General features: G+C 38.2%; 3 protein-coding genes, 2 non-coding genes and 1 pseudogene across 5 annotated transcripts; 3 read left to right on the top strand and 3 right to left on the bottom strand.

The window, feature by feature from the left end:
- Nucleotides 1-663: 663 nt before the first annotated feature.
- On the bottom strand, nucleotides 664-3,513 carry LOC104826662 (rho GDP-dissociation inhibitor 1-like). Its single transcript, XM_010559474.1, has 5 exons — nucleotides 2,894-3,513; nucleotides 2,712-2,778; nucleotides 1,768-1,986; nucleotides 1,538-1,662; nucleotides 664-1,149 (listed from the first exon to the last, which is right to left on the bottom strand). The coding sequence occupies exons 1-5, from the start codon at nucleotides 3,167-3,169 to the stop codon at nucleotides 1,072-1,074; spliced, it is 765 nt and encodes a 254-aa protein (XP_010557776.1). The 5' UTR covers nucleotides 3,170-3,513; the 3' UTR covers nucleotides 664-1,071.
- Nucleotides 3,514-9,469: 5,956 nt separating this feature from the next.
- On the top strand, nucleotides 9,470-11,147 carry LOC104826661 (annotated as a pseudogene).
- A 167-nt stretch (nucleotides 11,148-11,314) lies between these two features.
- Nucleotides 11,315-11,395, bottom strand: TRNAL-CAG. Its single transcript has one exon. It is a non-coding gene; the product is annotated as a tRNA-Leu (tRNA).
- Nucleotides 11,396-11,765: 370 nt separating this feature from the next.
- Nucleotides 11,766-13,282, bottom strand: LOC104826660 (thymidine kinase a-like). The gene is made up of 4 exons (XM_010559473.1): nucleotides 12,934-13,282; nucleotides 12,668-12,812; nucleotides 12,317-12,438; nucleotides 11,766-12,185 (listed from the first exon to the last, which is right to left on the bottom strand). Exons 1-4 carry the CDS (start codon nucleotides 13,110-13,112, stop codon nucleotides 11,918-11,920), a joined length of 714 nt encoding a protein of 237 aa, XP_010557775.1. The 5' UTR covers nucleotides 13,113-13,282; the 3' UTR covers nucleotides 11,766-11,917.
- Nucleotides 13,283-14,565: 1,283 nt separating this feature from the next.
- Nucleotides 14,566-18,138, top strand: LOC104826659 (heterogeneous nuclear ribonucleoprotein 1). The gene is made up of 4 exons (XM_010559472.2): nucleotides 14,566-15,146; nucleotides 15,279-15,544; nucleotides 15,772-16,969; nucleotides 17,283-18,138. Exons 2-4 carry the CDS (start codon nucleotides 15,323-15,325, stop codon nucleotides 17,288-17,290), a joined length of 1,428 nt encoding a protein of 475 aa, XP_010557774.1. The 5' UTR covers nucleotides 14,566-15,146; nucleotides 15,279-15,322; the 3' UTR covers nucleotides 17,291-18,138.
- A 546-nt stretch (nucleotides 18,139-18,684) lies between these two features.
- On the top strand, nucleotides 18,685-18,765 carry TRNAL-CAG. Its single transcript has one exon. It is a non-coding gene; the product is annotated as a tRNA-Leu (tRNA).
- The last annotated feature ends 127 nt before the right edge of the window (nucleotides 18,766-18,892 follow it).

Genomic DNA, 18,892 nt, shown 5'->3' with positions numbered 1-18,892 from the left:
GTTTTTTTTTTTTTTTTTTTTTTGCTGAGCAAAATAAAACAAAGAATAGAAGGTCGTTGTCAGATCGACATGATTCATACATACATACATGCATGCATGCATGCATACATACATGTATATACACACATACACATAAATGCATGCGTATTTTGCGAGATGAAAGGTTCTCTATAAATTAAGGAGCAGCAAAGGAGAAGACGGCTATGGTGTCACAACATCAGCACAAAGTCAGTCTTCGATATATGAAGCGACGTTTCAACCAACTCCCCGAGTCATGAGACTTTGGGTTCCTGTCAATTAAAACAAAAAACAAAAAGGTGACGTGGACACGAGAAAACGTGCACCGCAAATCACAGGATTCCTTGCTCACCAAGCCATCTTTATCGCAAACGCAAACAGGATAATCGGCTGTTGACGATTGAAATTTTGACTAGTCAACCGTAACAAAACATGATAAATCAAATTGTAATTGAACCATGATGAATTTTAGGATTATCATTAATACCGTTTAAATTTTATGATGGATAAAATTAAACAATACAATTGATTTAACAAAAAAGAGAAGTCTGACCCCAAATAGATTTTATTCATAAACATAAAACATAAGAGAAAACTATGAAATTACTAACTATAATAGCGCAATATATTCCACATTTTTGGTTCTCTTGAATCTGTTATATATAGAGTCGATGCAGTACTCGAAAAACAAAGTGCGCGTAGTTTACAGCTCATGGAGAAAACCATCGGACATGAAGAAGGTTAAGAAAAACAAAAGTTATCACCGTACAATGTCGACGAAATCCGAAACACTGCCCGAGTTCCAGCAACCTAACAATGGACGCAACTCAAAACCGAACAGAGAAGGATCACGTGAACACAAGACGAAGGAATACAGACGTCTGTTCCTCGTTCTACGAATGATGTTCTTGTACCAACTTCTTGCCGGAGACATGAAAGAAGACGAACTGGTTAACAGCAAAGGATTCACATAATATGTTCAGACGAGATGGGGAGAGAGAGAGAGAGATCTTGCTAGGACGAGGACTGAGCCGGGAGGTTCTCTTTCGGTTCTCAGGTTGCAGGCCATTCTTTACGGATGTCGAAGGTGTAGTTGATCTCCAAGTAGCATTTGTTATCGTCGTCAAGAAACTGAAAGGGAAATCCAGAGAAATCATCATAAGGAGGGTTGCCAGGAGAAATATCGAAATTTAAAACGAGGAATCACGAGAAATAATAGAAACATATACAATCCGACAACGTAGTAGAATCGGAACAACTAGACACTGACAAGATCTCCTACTACAAGAAAAACTAGGTCACTAGGGTTTATGGCTTTCATCCATCAAAGCTGATGCCTTCTGTCCAAAACAAGAATCTGACTCCTGTGAACTAAGGGTATCAGGCTCAAATCATGGAGTATTAAGAAAGATACCAAATGGGTATCAGCCAATCCCAGTTAAACTATATGGCAATCTCAGTCAATTGAGTGTTCATAATTTATGAACCGGTGGATCGTACTATGATTGGCTAAACTGACCTTAGTTCTTGCGGAATATGATCCCCGAACAAACATTCCAGAAGGAGTGGTCTCTTCCGGCATCATGTGTGTGTAAGGCTCCAGCTGAGGACTAAAAGTTCCAAGCATCTCCTTTGTTCTATCCACTGAAAATGTAAAAATAATTCACAGAGTAATTGTATAGTTTGTGTTGCTCCTAATCCAATATCGGAGGAGCTTGACCAAAATTCTTATTTACTAAAATGAGTTACCTCTAACACCGGTCTTCCAGACAGTATTGGTGTACCTAAGGCCAGACACAATGTTTTTGCTAACTTGAAATGTGAATTTCAGGTTGTACTTGCTCCCTTCTTTCAGCGTAAACCACAACCCCTTGATGTTTCCAGCCTCGGGAATTGAAAGGACTATATCGGGTCTACCAGGAGAAATGATCGCAAGGCTAAGGATCTTCACGTCAGGATCAAGAGTCTCTGAAATGCGAGACAGAAGACAAGAACATGTCAGAGTCACTCGAAATGCTCATTTGATGGCAAGATAATTTTGATTTATCTTATTTCCCAAGAAAATCAGCATTATATGAAATATCTCAAATCAAGAGAGTATGCTACAGTACTTAAAACATAACAGATGTTGCATAATCATAAGTCCTAATGAGAAAAGCAAGAATCGCCTGATTGACCACATGATTCATCACCAATAAAAACAGAAACAAGAAAAAGTTCTGATTCTTCATGAATCTTAGCATTGTATATAAACTACATAAACCGCATGCATCGGTCCAAGACATTCACAGAAGCCATAAACAAAGTTCAATGAACATAAGCTACAAAGACAAATATGCAGACAAGCTATATGAGAAAAGATCAATGAGAAAGAAGGAATGCCTGCTCTAGGAAACTTGATCGGATTGTCTTAATAACCACATTGCTTCAAGAAACAAGCAAAGGGTCAAAGACCAATCTGGTCTACTAAGGCAACTAAAGACAATAGAAAAATCTGTAAGACTGGTTATACAGTTCTCTCAGCTTACCAAGAAACATCAAATAGAAAACAACGGGAAAGACAGCACCTTTCGCCATTAATATCGAATCTATACACCGTAAATGTCACCAAAGATTTACCTAATAAAATTACCCACATTCCAAATACCCAACTAGAAATCGAAATAATCATAATTTAAAAAAAAAAATTGTACCTCCGATGTTGTTCACATCCACACTGCCCAGAAGTTGTTCCTTCCACTTCCTGAGACTCTCGTCATCCTACCAGATTCAGAAGAAACAATACATTTTTTGAGAAATCCTTTACATTCAGTCCAAACATTTTCAACAAAAAAAAAAAGAAGATGAAAAGGGCGAAAAGAAAAGAAAAAACAACCTTATCCTTCTCGAGATGCTCCTTGATAGTGTACTGAGGGCCCAGTTGTAATTTCTCACCAAGAGCGGCCTCATCTTCTTCCTCTTCCTCGGTTGCGTACAGGGAAGACTCGCTCATCTCTCTCTTCAAAGATCCCACCGCCTCATCGTCCGTACTCTCGTGATGCGGCGCCGTTTCGGACGTGGTCTCTTCTCCAGTGCTTCCTCCTTCCTTGTTCTTTTTCTCGTCAAAACCCATGTCTCTGGAACCCGATACAGCTCCAGCATCCACAGACATCAATCAACTCGACGAACCCAGGAAACGAAAACAAGAGCAATGCGTTTTCCCCAGATCAAAATCGTGAATTGGAGATAACCCTCGAAAGATCTCGCGAAGAAAAATGAAGGGTTTGGAGTTCTCTCTCTCTCTCTCTCTCTCTCTCTCTCTCTCTCTCTCTCTCTCTCTCTCTCTGTTCTTCTCCCCCTGGATCGTGGAGCTCTAACGTAAGGTTGGCAAATTTAGGGATTTTGGTTCTGGGAATGTTCTTTTACGGGGAGCTGGAACGAGTCATGTGGTGATCCGAGTTATAGGAGAGAGAGAGAGAGAGAGATCGTGAATGTCACTAACGAAAATCAGAATGGGAAAATAGGGTTCCACGCGCAGCGCAGTCGACCGAAGACAAGACAAAATTATTAATTAAAAAAATTATTAGATGGATAATTGCATGACTAACAGATGCATACACCTAACTCTGATTTCTTATTTGACGTGCTAAATTGGATTTTATATTTAATGTTTCCTAACTATGTGTATTTTATATTCATATGACGCTGGTTCTGCAATTTAACGAGATTAGGTGTTTTTATGTCTTCTGCTCGGATTTGTATATAATTATATGTAGTTATTAGAATAAACCTGAAATTCTGATTCAAGATCCCTTAAATATTATCTTTGGTATCCAATGTGCATTCACTGACTTTTGTATAAAAATCATTATGATCTCCCCCTAAATCAATTTATACGGATATATTACTCTCAAAATATTTTCTCTCTATTTATAATCCACAAAAAATATAAATTCTCCCATTTTCCCACAGCAATGGCTTATGTTTTATATAAGTAAAAAAAACTCCTAATACAAAATAAACTCTAAAATTAACCATATATATATATATATATAATTATAAATGGGCAGTCAGAGCCTGAAATTAGGGAGACACGATAAAGAGGGCAGTTCTTCTTTTGACAATATGACCTACCAAATCGTCCACTGACCAATGTGATACAAAAGTTTTGCTTTAGATTTTTATTAAAGTACGGTAAGATTCACTCATTAAAGTATGACGATGGTCCTGCAATCTCAGAACCGTCGGCGAATATATCTGTGAGCTTGAATGTGGATATACAAATTTAAAAATAAAATGAAATTCTTGTTTTTATGTCTTCCAAATATATATTTTATTTTGATTTATTTATTATTTATACAATTATACTTTTCATTGTCACTAGAATATATCTGGAATCCTAATTCGAACTCCTCCAAATATAATCTTTTGTACCGTTACGTGCAATCATCGATTTTTATACAAAAATCTTTCTATTTTCTCACCCATATATCAATTCAAAAGATTTTTCACCCATATATATATACACACACATGAAGCTGCGCGTGACAGAAAGTGAATGGCACGAGAAGTAATTGCATTGAACTTGGCATTGATTACAATATTATATCTTATGGAAATCGAATGCGACACGTATCCACGCACGTATACAAGTTTTGCCCCTCTTCATGGCCCATCAATCAAATTGAATTTCTGTAATCGTAAATTTATATATAAAGAAAACTCAAATGTATTTTTAAATAAATCTAATGATTCTTGAAGGTTTCGGCTCGTGGCCGGTTTCGCGACACGTGGCGCAGCAATGCTCTAAGCTAGAAACATTAGCGAAACGAAGATCCGCGATTAAGGGTAAAAAGGTCATTTACCGATTCCGAGTGAGGTAATCTATTAGAGTTTTGAGTTTCGGATTTAAAGTCCTCGACAGAAGCGTCGGAGCTTTCGTATTTTCTTCCCGAGCGTTGGGCTCAAGGCCGAACATTTATTTCATAAGCTATCACGTTTGTTCCCATCTCCACCTTGAGATTGAAATGTGACTTGGGGTCCTAATTTTACAATACTTGATTACAGAATTTAAATTACGATTGTTGTCCACTGTGGACGATTTTACTCACGGATATGGTAATCATGAGTTGTAACGAATTAAAATCAACATAAATATATTTAGTGTCGTCGTATGCAATCTTCCTGTTATAAAGGTATGTACAAATTTAAAGCATGAATTTGGTAATATAAATCATTCCATTAATCGATTGTTTAAATTTGTAATTGATAGATAAAATATTCGAACCGCACCGTGAATATACAGTAATGAAAGTGCTCCAATGTGATGATAGGCATAATTGAACAACTTCGCATAGCTACAAAATACGTACCATCAAGGTTCTATAGATGACGAGAATATATATATATATATATATATATATATGTAATGTGAAAATTTAAATGAAAGAATGTAGTCCTAAATATATTACAAAATTTTTATTTCATTTTAAGTTTTATCCCAATAAAATATTATCTCCTATGTAAATCATCATAATTATAATTATATTATGAACTTTTTGTCGTCAAGAGTATGTGCAGTTTTATTTTTTGAAATTTAATTCGACTATTACTCTTCCAATATATTTATTTAAATATATATTGATTATTAAAAACCAAGTTCTTCGGGAATATAATGGCATATTGGTTGGTTTTGCTTGGCTCGTTCTCATTAGTCCCACAAAGTTCCATCACGTAAAAACAAGGGCCAACGTGGTCGCTCCTTTATCCTACGTGTCACCCTATGATTCGATGCATCGTATGCAGAGTCAGTATGTGGGCCATTAGTGGGTTCCACATCACCGCCCGAATAAAAAAAAGCAAAGATAAGAGCGAAAGCGTGCCGTTTTTCTTCTCCGACGAGACATTTTTTGGTGGAAACGACATGCAGTGTCTCTGTTTATCTTAAGGCTGTTTTGGATTTTTTAAAAAAAATTGAAAGGCCGCAGATCGCGAGGCACCGCTCGATCACGATTACGGCGTCTGCTTCCGTACGGCGTTTTCCACTTGCGTTCGGTTTTCGTTGCGTTTGTTCCCTTTGGACATAAATTCCTTCTATTTATTATTAACAGTATTAAAAAATGACTTCATTATTATCAATTTTAATTTTTAAAAAAATAATATTCCGTGTGAATCGTGTTCAAATTCTTTGGCATGTATAAAATGATAGATTTCCCAGCTGTTATTCTTATTATTTAGTTATGATAATAAGTTTTCAGATAATTTTGTGAGTTTAGGGTTTAAAAATGAAAAAAAAAAATCCATTTCACTTTTGAAGTGGTTTGAATATCGGATTCAAGCAATATGGATTAGAATTCTAACATCTAATTCACTGATTAAACAGATAATATTTTAATGTTATATATTTAGGATAACCACATAATTCTACATATAATTTAGGATATAACATTTAAGTGTAAATGATTAATCCAAATAAAATATTTTAATTTTCAAATGGCCTGTAATATATATAGGCCGAAGAACTATATAAGGGAAATCAATGAGATTATATATATATATATATATATATATATATATATATATACATAAATGAAAAAGAGAATAATGAAAGATTTTGTGTAGACATGAGATGACGTTATCGGCGGTGGTGTAATGATCAGTGACCGCACAAAGCACGTTAACACAAACTACCAAAACACCTAGAATGATGACCCTTGTTGAAAAATTCCATACATCCAAAATCCCAAAAGCACATCTTTCATTTAAGCCCAAAACATTTAACAATTAATTAGAAAATAAAAATATTACTATGTGCTCGGGGACGAAGCGCGGTGTGAATGTACAAAATTTAAAGGTGTCGATTTGTATTTGAATGTCATTTAGTATACATTATGAACAATAAATTTAAAAAATGTTCCTATGTATGCTCTTCCTACAAAAAAAACCCCTCAACATATATATAACCTCACCGATATTTTTTGTATCAATTAAGTAGTCTTTCTGAAGTATAAAATTTTATTTAACTGTTTCTACTTTGTAACAATGAAATTCAATATTCAAAAACTTTTATAATTCCTGCTACCGTGGAGCTTATTCCAAATCATATGGTGGTCTTCGGCCCCGAAATTACTTTGGACCTTGATATTCGATTATTAAAAAAAATGTTTTTTTATACTAAATCTAATAAAAAAATATAGAATTATCACCAATCATGCCAATATTCTCTATTTATCAAATTGGTGAAGACGGGTTTTCCAATATCACATCTCAATATCCTCTCTCTCTCTCTCTCTCTAATTACCTCTATATAAAGCCTCATCGCCCATGCCATTTTACTCATCCACTCACACTCTACACATACATAAGCTCCACTACTACTTCAGCATTTGCTGCTTCTCTCTTTCCTCTCGACCATCTTTTGCTTAGTTTTCCCGTAAGTTGCTAGTTATGGCCACTGCTGAGGTATCCATTTAGCCCTTTCGCATATATATATATATATATATATATGTGTGTGTGTGTGTTGGCAAACATTGTTTTTATCGGCAATTGCAAACATATTGAGTACGTTACGCGTACATAATTACATGCAGTGTCCCAAACAATACCTATCGTGTTATGGATTTCAACTAGTGAGATTGGTTTGGCAGTGAATCACCCAAATTTTGTGTCTTATATTGCATTCTCCCTAACATTTGATTCATATTATCTTTTTAGTCATTTAAACAAAAAAAAAATGTGTTTTTGTAACAAAATTATATAAAAAAAATCCTTTTGCAGGTTGTTTCGGTTCAAAAGGTACTTTCGGACGAGAAGGAGAAAGCGACTGAACCGGAAGTGGTTGAGGCCGAGGAACCACGGAAAGAAGAAGACTCGGCCGAAAAAACTGAAGCAGAGGCCGACACAAAAGAAGTTGTGGAAGTCCAATCCTTGGCCATTACCGAGAAAGAGGCCGAGGAAACCGAGAAATCGGAGGAAGAAACCGGTGAGAAGTCTAAAGATGAAACCGATGGCACCGAAGAACCGAAGGTTGAACCGGTTGATGAGGTTCAACCGGAGGAGGGTGAAGAAAACGCTGAGAAAGCAGAACAACCAAAACCGGTGATGGAACCGGAAGCCAAAACCGGGACGGAGGACAAAACCGAAGCGGAGGAGGAGACTGAAATCAAAGCTGAACCGGAAAAGAAAACCGAACCGAAACCGAAGGAAGAGGAAAAGGTGGAGAAGGAAGTTAGTGCTGCTGTTGAGGAGGAGAAGAAAGAAATGAGATAATTATAATATAAATAATGGTGTGGTTAGTTATTGTTTACTATAATAAAAGTTTACGGAAGTCTGGTACGGTTCTTGTTTGGTTTAGTCCGGTTCGAATTCGGTTTAAGGGCTTTGTTCGGTTTGGTTGTTTGCATGTAACATGCATTTATGTACGCTTCGTTCGAGTACATGTATCCGAGCGGATATCGCTATAAATGATAAAACGCATGCATCAATATAATTAGTAACATTTTCAGAAATAAATCCATATTTATATTGTTTGTAGTTTATCTTGAAAATATATCTTATTTAATTGTGTTTATAGGTAAATTGGATTAACCAATGGCTAATTTAAACATAATTCCTTAGAATTACCGATCCTTTATATCTTTATATTTATCCATCGCGAAATTGCAAGTCCATCATGTACAAAATCTAGATTTTAAACATCTGTATTAAATCATATTTATCGGAGAATATTTACAAAATATTTCGAACATATCTATGTTAAATTTTAGTCAGTGCTTCACCAATAAAAAAAATAGTTAGTTTTACATTGTCGAACAATAAGCGCTTAATTTTATTTATTTATTACGTACAAAGATTCATGCCCCGATTTATATAGAAGATTTCGACTATAGCTTTAAAAATTTTAGTATATGATTCGATGTAACTTTATAATTTAAAGACTTCGTAGTTTTTAAATAAGCAATTTTTTTTTATCTCTCGATTGAAAAACTAATCAAATGTAAACAAAAACTATAAAAAAAACTTTAAAGTTAGTATATGAATCTGTAAACGTGGAGATCTCCTATAGGATAAGTCCAGAGTTCAATCCCACACACTCGTGCACGTTTTGTCTCGAGCCTTGTCGTAAGTTGTTCCGAGCCGCCGTTCAGAAGTTCTTCGAGACGGCGCCATACGAAAAGTACTCCAAGAAGCTTGGAACTCCGCAACATCAAATAGATAGATAGATAGATAGATACCAGTTAATATATCATAGTTTATATTAATTATCATCATCCCCATAAATAGGAAAAAAAAATTAAATTCTAAAAACAGAAAACGCACACCATGTCAAAGATTTCTCTCCACATCCCTCGTTCTATTTTTTCACATTTAAACCTAATTATAGCATTCCGAAAAATGAAAAGAGTTTGTGGTCGTTCACCTTCTCTTGCTCCTCTATAAAACGGACCCCCTGAACTCATCAATCCACAGAAAGAGACAAAAAAACAAAAACAAAAGGAAGAAGAAAAAGAAAAGAAAGTAATAAAAATGGTGGGGTTGCGGAGAACAAGACTGGTGGTGCTGATAGCAGTGGCACTGGTGGTTAACGCCGTCACAGCTGCCGACGCCGCCGTGGTTAACGTTAGAGCCTTAGGAGCCAAGGGCGATGGCAGAACCGACGACACAGCGGTACTAACCTATGCTATATAGTATACACACACACATATATATGTATATGTTCTGAACGAGCTAGTTGTGTGGGATGGATCATATACATATACATAGGCGTTTGCGGCTGCATGGAAGCAAGCGTGCGGAGCCACGGGGAAGAGCACTATAACGGTGGGAAAGGGAGAGTATCTGGTGACGAGAATTGATTTCAACGGACCGTGCAAAGGCCCCGTCACAGTGGAGCTGCTGGGGAATCTGAAGGCGCCGGCCGAGGTCACCAAGACCGAAGCTCATGGCGGCTAATGCCAAAGGTATATATATATATATATATATATATGTTCTCTCTCTCTTTATATATATATACACACACATACGCATATACACGAGTCCAGGGTGAGTGATTTTGCATATATACGATCTGTAACAGAACGTGAGGTTCACGGGCTTGACGAACTCGAGGATAAGGAGCATAACATCGTCGAACAGCAAGTTGTTCCACATGAACATTCTCAACTGCAAGAACATCACTCTGGAGGACATCGGCATAGACGCTCCTCCCGAAAGCCTAAACACCGACGGAATCCACATCGGACGCTCCAACGGAGTGAACCTGCTCGGGGCTCACGTCAGGACAGGTGACGACTGTGTCTCCATCGGAGACGGAAGCGAGAACCTCGTCATCGAGAACGTGAGATGCGGCCCTGGACACGGAATCGCCATAGGAAGCCTGGGGAGGTATCCGAACGAGCAGCCGGTGAGAGGGGTCCATGTGAGGCACTGCACCATCAGCAACACCATGAACGGTGTCAGGATCAAGACATGGCCTGCCTCCCCCGCCGGTATTGCCTCCAACTTGCATTTCGAGGACATCGTCATGGAAAACGTCGGAACCCCCATCCTCGTCGACCAGGAGTACTGCCCTTACAACCACTGCAAGCGCGGGGTATGTACAATTCATAAACCGACCGATACATATCTTTTCTTGATATATAAGGATAGATAGATGAAAGTAACAACATATATACATATCATGATGGGTTTTCTGCTGTGTGCAGTCGCCGTCGATGGTGAAGATTTCGGACGTGAGCTTCAAGAACATAAGAGGGACATCGTCGACGAAGACAGCGGTGAAATTGGTGTGCAGCAAAGGAGTGCCGTGCAGTAAGGTGGAGCTCTCCGACATAAATCTGACTTACAACGGCAAAGACGGACCTGCTGTCTCCGAATGCGCCAACGTCAAGCCCATTCTCTCCGGCAAGATCATCCCCGCCGCCTGCACCGCTCCTCACAAACCCCTTGCTTAAACCCCAAGCAACCTTGCCTGTGGAATGGGTGATCTATCTAAAGTTTTGGCCTCTCTATATATTGAATGAGAAGATGCTAATAATATAGAGGAGAAAATTCTTTTATTTATTTAATATAAAGTTAAATGTTCATTCATTCTCATCTTATGAGTTGCGAATACAAGATTGATATACTAATGCATTTTGCGATTCTGTGGAGACAAGGCTATATATATATGTTTTGTAGGATACAGCAACAACAGAGTTTAAAAAAAAAAAAGATACTCATATTGGCCCAAACAACAAATTATTTAAAAAAATCAAAAAAAAAAAAAGTTTCAAATTTCAGTGTCTATAATTTTAAATTTTTTTTAAAAAAAACTAAATGTCAAGAATGGGATTCGAACCCATGCCCTTTCGGACCAGTACCTGAAACTGGCGCCTTAGACCAACTCGGCCATCTTGACTGTTGAACTGGATTACATTACAAAATATTTATATTTGGTCAGTTGCAATCGATCGCACAAATCAGTTTTTACCTAATGTTAGTTCTTTTTGCTCTGAAGAACCTCTAGTTTCGAAGAGCAAATACCTCAAAAAAAGAGAGGCTCAGTTATGCGAGATCGAGCTGGTAGCTGACTTTACTGGTCAGATGGTTACCCTTTTCATCCAATGTCACGGGCCGAATTTCTTGGGTCTGAAGGAAGATCAGGAGGCGAACCGAGTGGTGGCCAACAAATCTGGTATCACTCACTGCATCCGTAACCTTTGTTTCACAGAGAACGAAAATATGTTCCTGAAAAAAGCTATTGAAACGAAATATCAGAAACAGCTTGCAGAGAAGTAAATTTCATTTGCATTCATCATATTTTACTGTACATACACAAGACAGTAAAAAAAGTAAACGTCGGCGATCAGAAGAAGACGAAGACAGACCATAAGTAACTATAAGAGCAGATCACGACTGCAACAACGTTTAGAGTTCATTTCTACACAACCATCTCAACGCAGGATTCAGTTTCGGCTTTGTCATTGTCCAAAACTTCCTTTGTTGCTTTGATGACAACTTGCCCATTGATGTAATGTTGGCGACAGACAGGCATATAGACATCAGCTCCCCCTATCAGCTCCGTCTGAGTGTCGCAGGTCTTTCTTAGTGTGAAGAAAGCCTTCTGGCCACAAAGCTCACAACGGGCAGTTAACTTTGTCACGGTATCAGCTATCGGTATAATGTCGAGAACAGGACCAAAGCTCCTTCTGTGGAACCAAAGATCGCATCCAATCAGTAGAAAAGCCAAACAGAAGCAAAATTATCGATGGATTTGGAAAATAGAATCAAGAGAAAGACATGGATTTTGGGATCAGTCAGTGCCAACAGCAAGTAGCACCTCAAATAGTCGCCATCTAGGCCTGCCACTATCACTGTTTTCCCATCTTCATCCGCAACCTTGCAGCAGAAATCGTAAAGATCTCCAAAGAATTGAGCCTCATCGATGCCAATCACATCAAGCTGCCAACAATGATGAAAAAAGACAAATCCTTGGTTTAAATATTCTAAATTGAGACACTGGAGAAGCAAAATCATGCGTTTAAACCCAAATTCCCATGGAATTATACAATGCATGGATCTAACCTCGTCACAAGACTAATCACGTCCATAACAATCTCCCAACAACTAGGCATACAAGAACTGATATAATAAGTCTCTGATCATGCAGATCCAAGGACGCAGCTTATACCTGAGAATAAGCATCATCTCCAAACTTCTCAGTAAAAGACATAAGATCTGGCAAGGCCCAGCAAGGGAATTTGATCCCATCGTGTGTCACAACCGAATCCTTCGCGTACCTCGTATCCTTGCTCGATTTTATCATCGCAACGCTTCTACGTAACACAAACCCAAATAACATAAACCCTCCGAACCATTCCCATCAAAATTGAGCAAAGATAAGGTCGAATAAATCACGGATCTGGGGAAAACCAATACAGTTACTGCGAAATTTACCTGCCGTCGCTGATCTCCGACTTGATCCGGCGGAGCAGAGCTGTGGACTTCCCTGCGAACATGGGACCCATAATAACATGAACCGAACCGGACCCACGACGTCTCTGTCCGAAAGTACCATCTCCGGAACACTCACCGTCGATGGAACTGAGCAAAAGCGAAGCTTTGAATGACGCCATGGAAGCCAGCTTTCGAGAACCTCAAAGATCAGGAAAACAGAAATCGGAGAAATAGAAACTCGAATCGTGTTTTTGGTACGAAGCGAAGGAGCCCTCGTCGGAGGGGTGTATATATATAAACACACAGATCCAGGGATTGAAGACGGGAGAAGATTGGAAGAGAAGATTCCTCGTTTAGGCTTTGTTTTTTTTTTAAAGAAAAAGACACTCTTTTTCCGGAGGGAGGTCTGAAAATGTTCAAATTTTGGAGGGAAAATATTTTGAGAGAGAGAGTTTTTAATTAATTTTTGCACGTGGCGGACTCTCTTTCATAGACAGAAGATTTGTGAAAGTTGGTAAGCCTCTGCCTCCGGCAGAGTGTTAGACTTGCAAACAAAAGCTTTGTCTTTGCATAGCTTCGATTTGGCATTTAATTAAATTTGTAAAAAGATTAATATCACTGAACGACAATGAAATATATATATATATATATATATATATATATATAATTTTTCTATTTTCTGATTTATCTGTAAAATCCATCTAGAACACACCTTTCACATTGATCGTATCACTTTTAGAATATTTTTACATTAAATATCATTTAAGCTAGTGGTCCTTAGTCAATAAGAGATATAATAACGATGATGCATAAGCTCGTTTACATCAAAGGCAATACGTTTATTTTAGGCGGTTAATGCATTTAAATTTTTTTATCCTGAATTCATGTCAGAGGTAAATAAAAACCAAATTAGAATATTGAAAAAACATACATTATCATCATATACTAGGAGTATTTAGAGATTTGGAATTGTGTAGACATGATTTTGAGGGCATAGTTAGTAATTAATATATGTGTTCCATGGAATTAAATTTTTGTTTTGAAGTCAATAGAATTCTAATGGATCAAATATAAAAGCTATCAACGAAAGGTATTTAAAAATACAAATATTAAAAAATTGAATTAAAAAAATAAATCAAACAAAAACTAATATAAAAATTGAATATATGTAATCTGAAAAACCCCAAAAAAAAAAAAACACTAAAATATACTCAAGAATGTGCATGTATACGTATAGAGCATTAAGGCCTACGACCAAAGGGCCTTATGTGGGCTCTCTTCTTTGTTTATGATGTGGCACAAAAACGGGAATCAAAACGAGCGAACAAATTGTCATCCGATCCACAAGAGAAAAAATACACACAAAATTAGGACAAATTTTTTATGTTGTCTATTTTTCATAATTTATTTTGAAATATTAAATTTTCCAAATTCATCGTCTTCCTCAACGAGAATTATTAATTTTTTTCCCACAGAAAAATATTTTTTAATGTAATAAATTGTGGCGAAATTACCAACCTTCCCATTTCTTACATACGCACATAAATTTTTATTGTATTGTATTTACAGAGCCATGTATATATATATATATATGTATACATATATATAGATGATATCTTCTCCTTCCACCAAACCGAGCTAAGCTTTCGTCTTTCTCCCTAAAACATATGCTGCTCTCTTTCTCTATCTAGAGCGCGTCGCTGTGCGTTGCCAAAAAAAAAAATCGTTTTTATTGACGCCATTGAAATTGCGTTAAATCGGGTTGAATCTGATTGAAAAAAGCCGGATAATTTGCTTTCTACTATCGGTTTCTCCCCCTCACCCCTCCCAAAATCAGTTTCTTTCTTTCTTGGGAAGGGCAGGATTAATCGTGCCTTCTGTTCAAATCTGGTGCCTCTTCAGATCTTTGTGTTTCTTGGCGAGATTTGGCATCTGGGTTTGGTCTGATTGTTGGGTTTTCGATCGTGTCTGGATTTTATTCTCTGATCTTATGCCAGTCTGGGATTTGGATTGATGTTCATTGCATATCTTGGGACTGAAATCTGCTTTATTTGCTCCTTGTTTCCCGATCAATTATCTGGAAGATTGGCTTGATTCTGGCTTCGTTTATCGGTTGACGAAGGATCTGTTGTTCCTGGGTTGAATCCGTTGAGGTTTTTGCATCGTTGCCAGATACTAAATCAACGTTTCTGATTGATTTCCGTATCGCAAAGGTATTGCCTTTGTCCCGATTTCACGTTTTGGTTTCGCTCTTGAATCTGGTTCATCTTTTGTATGTTGGAAAAGTATAGCTGCTACCGTAGATTCGATCTGCAAATGTCTTGACCCTTTCATCGATTTACCAGCTGCGAAACTGCTGTCTGGTTTGGTCATAAGAAGCAGCAAAAAAATGCAATCGGATAATGGGAAGCTTTTCATCGGTGGGATATCGTGGGACGCCAATGAGGAACGTCTCAAGGAGTATTTCAGTAGCTTCGGGGAAGTGATAGAGGCAGTGATCATGAAGGATCGTACCACCGGACGCGCCCGTGGTTTCGGGTTTGTAGTGTTTGCTGATCCAGCCGTTGCCGATAGAGTTATAAAGGAGAAGCACAATATCGATGGGAGAATGGTAAGGTGTTGATTCATGTAATGTAACTTGTTTCTGAAGTTTCCTTGGTCCATCACATGGCATTATACCCCCATAATTAGCAGATGCAGTACAAAATGAACCAAGTGCTAGTGTTTATTTTTGTTTATGGTAATGTGAAAGTATTGAATGAATACTTGCGTCTTCTTCCTTGACTTGATGTGAGATTTGAGCTTAATTTTTCATTGCCAAGCTCTTGATGGTTCCAGGTTGAGGCCAAAAAAGCAGTTCCTAGAGATGACCAGAACATTGTAAGTAGAAGCAATCACAGTAGCGTACAAGGTTCTCCCGGTCCAGGCCGCACAAGGAAGATTTTTGTCGGAGGGTTACCATCCTCAGTTACGGAGAGTGATTTCAGAAAGTATTTTGAACAGTTTGGGACAACAACCGATGTTGTTGTTATGTATGACCACAACACCCAAAGGCCTAGAGGATTCGGATTCATAACTTATGAAGATGAGGAGGCTGTGGAGAAAGTATTGCTCAAGACCTTTCATGAACTTAACGGTAAAATGGTTGAGGTTAAACGAGCTGTTCCTAAGGAGTTATCACCAGGTCCAAGTCGCAGTCCAGTGGGAGGTTACAACTATGGTGTTAATCGGGTCAATAACCTCCTTAACGGATATGCTCAGGGATATAATCCTTCTGCAATTGGAGGCTACGGACTTAGAATGGATGGTCGCTTCGGTCCAGTTACAGGTGGACGGAGTGGTTTTGCACCTTTTGGTTCTGGCTATGGTTTGAGTATGAACTTTGAGCAGGGAATGCCCGCTGGATTCACCAGTACTGCAAATTTTAGTGGAAATGTTGACTATGATCGAGGGATGAGTCCGTACTATATTGGTAACACGAACAGGTTTGGCTCTGCTGTTGGTTATGATGGAGGAAACTCATCCTTCTTCAGCTCGGTCACACGGAATCTATGGGGGAATGAAGGACTTAACTATAGGAATACCAGCAACACCAACACAGGTTCCAATTCATATGTCGGATCAACCAGCGGGAACACGCTAAGTGGTCCTTTTGGCAGTTCCGGAGTCAATTGGGGTCCTGGAATTTCCGGCCAACAAGGTGCGGGAAATAGCGTCACTGGCGACAATGCCAAGTTCGGGTATGGAGGCAATGGTGAATCAAGTTTTGGGTTGGGAACAGGAGGAGGGTATGGAAGAAACTCGGGAACTAGTATGGCGCCAGCTTCTTCGTTCTCTTCCGGCAGTGGTTATGATGCAGCTCTTGCAGATTTTTATAGTGATCCGACATGGAGATCACCAACTTCTGAGAGAGACGGCTCTGGATCCTTTGGCTATGGGATAGGAGGAGGTGCTCCTCCTTCAGATGTTTCAGCTAGAAGCTCCTCCCCGGGCTATGTTGGTAGTTTCAGTGTTAACAAGAGACAACCAAACAGAGGTAAGTCATTCAAGATACTACTACTCTCTGAGTTTCTTTGAGCTCATGTAGTGTTATGCTTAGGTGATGCCATGAAACTTTTCCTCAGGATCACAACTTTATTTGCACACCAGCCTCCTGTAACAAAGTCATCAGCTTTTAAATTTCCATAAAAAAAAAAAAATACATGAACTTGTAAAATTCGTGTATTTATATGAGATTTTTCCGTTGTAGAATTTGGCAGCTAGGGAGATTCTTTTGCATGCATACAAGAAATGCTTGTCGGATTATGGAAGAAAGATTAAGGAAACTTTTGTATTTGTGAAATTCTCAGGAACATGATGGAAGGCGTGTGTGTTCATCCCACGTACGCATTGTGGTCTCGATGGCTCTGTCTCAGTTTTCCGCTGTTTTCACGTACCTCTACTACATTCCTTTCGGTTCTACCCTCAATACAGTAGGCGAAACACCGGGAACTTCTGGTTCCCGGCAATATCTTATACATCCTTTCCATATACACCCCGCCGCCCACAGAACGAATCTTCTTCGCCATCTTTAGAGCTAACCAGAGTTGTCTCTCTGTTTCTGGTAAACAAAACAAAGAAAGATTGAACCCTTAGGCATAGAAACTACCTGAGCATTTTTGTGTCGCTGGTTGGTTTTCGAATTTCTTTTTCCCTCTAGGCCTTTTTTCTTGTGTTGCCTTCGTGTTTGAGAGGTGATATCGGGTTGCTGGATAGTTTCAGAAAGAACTGCATGTGCTTCTCCATAGAGGCAGCGATGCATATAGAGATGAAAAAAAAAAAACAAAAGAAAAAGGAAAAAAAAAAGGTTAGGATCCTGTCATTGGGTTACCTGGCTGTTAAGAGTCTTCGACTTCTCCCCTCTTCCTGGGGATTATGCCGGGATTTGAGGCAGATTGTGTCAGATGAAGATTTGTCTTTTCTGGGTTTGGGTTTTTTTGGTTGTTGTGTTGGTGGTGCGAGAGACGTGGGAGGAAGAGGATCCACCCTCAAGAGAAGAATAAGTTTTTAGCCACGCCACGTCTCTTTCTGCAGATTCTTTGTTCTCTGTTTGTATGTGTTCTGCAAAAACACAAGCTCGTTTTTGTCTCTGTGTACTGTTTATTTTACAGAAACATTTTATTATTATTATTATTATTATTATTAGCATCTACATGCTTTGTGAGAGATTCCTTTCTAATGTTTAGTTGCGTATTGAATATATTTTGATAAAATTGTTTATGGACGAGTACGGCTCTGTAGCTGTCGAAAGGCCCGACCTCTGGTTTCTAAGGTGCCCCGAACGGGTTGAGGGTGACGACGAGGGCGAACGATGGGTTTCAAAATGTTTTTTTTTTTTTGGAAATTAGGGTTTCGAGTTGGCTTTAGAAGAAAAAAAAATTCAAAACTTTCAACTTTAGAAAAGAAAATTGAAATAGGATTGATTCAAGGTTTTAACACCGCCGCCGCAACCCAAAAAGGAAACTCGGTAACGTGTTAGTTAAGAAAGTTCATCGATTTAGGGTTTTGTGCCATTGAATTGCCGTCACCTCAACGGGAGCTTTGCAGGGACCGATCTCTCCTGAGTTTGATCACGTGGCCTCGATCCAGCTTTTACTGCTTGTATACACTTTCATCCTACACTAACTATTTTACATTATGCATTTTTTTGGTTTCAGGAAAAGTTTTATCCTTTTTTAAAACATAATATAATTATTACGCAAGGATTCAACAGTCAAGATGGCCGAGTTGGTCTAAGGCGCCAGTTTCAGGTACTGGTCCGAAAGGGCATGGGTTCGAATCCCATTCTTGACATTTAGTAGTTTTTTAAAAAATTTTAAATTATAGACACTGAAATTTGAAACTTATTATTTTTTTATTTTATTTTAATAATTTGTTGTTTGGGCCAATATGAGTATTTTTTTTTTAACCTCTGTTGTTG

The sequence above is a fragment of the Tarenaya hassleriana genome, unplaced genomic scaffold (assembly GCF_000463585.1).
Source record: "Tarenaya hassleriana unplaced genomic scaffold, ASM46358v1 Cleome5, whole genome shotgun sequence".
Lineage (NCBI taxonomy): Eukaryota > Viridiplantae > Streptophyta > Magnoliopsida > Brassicales > Cleomaceae > Tarenaya > Tarenaya hassleriana.
The sequence above is the reverse complement of the archived record's forward strand: the minus strand, read 5'-3'. Positions and strand labels throughout refer to the sequence as shown.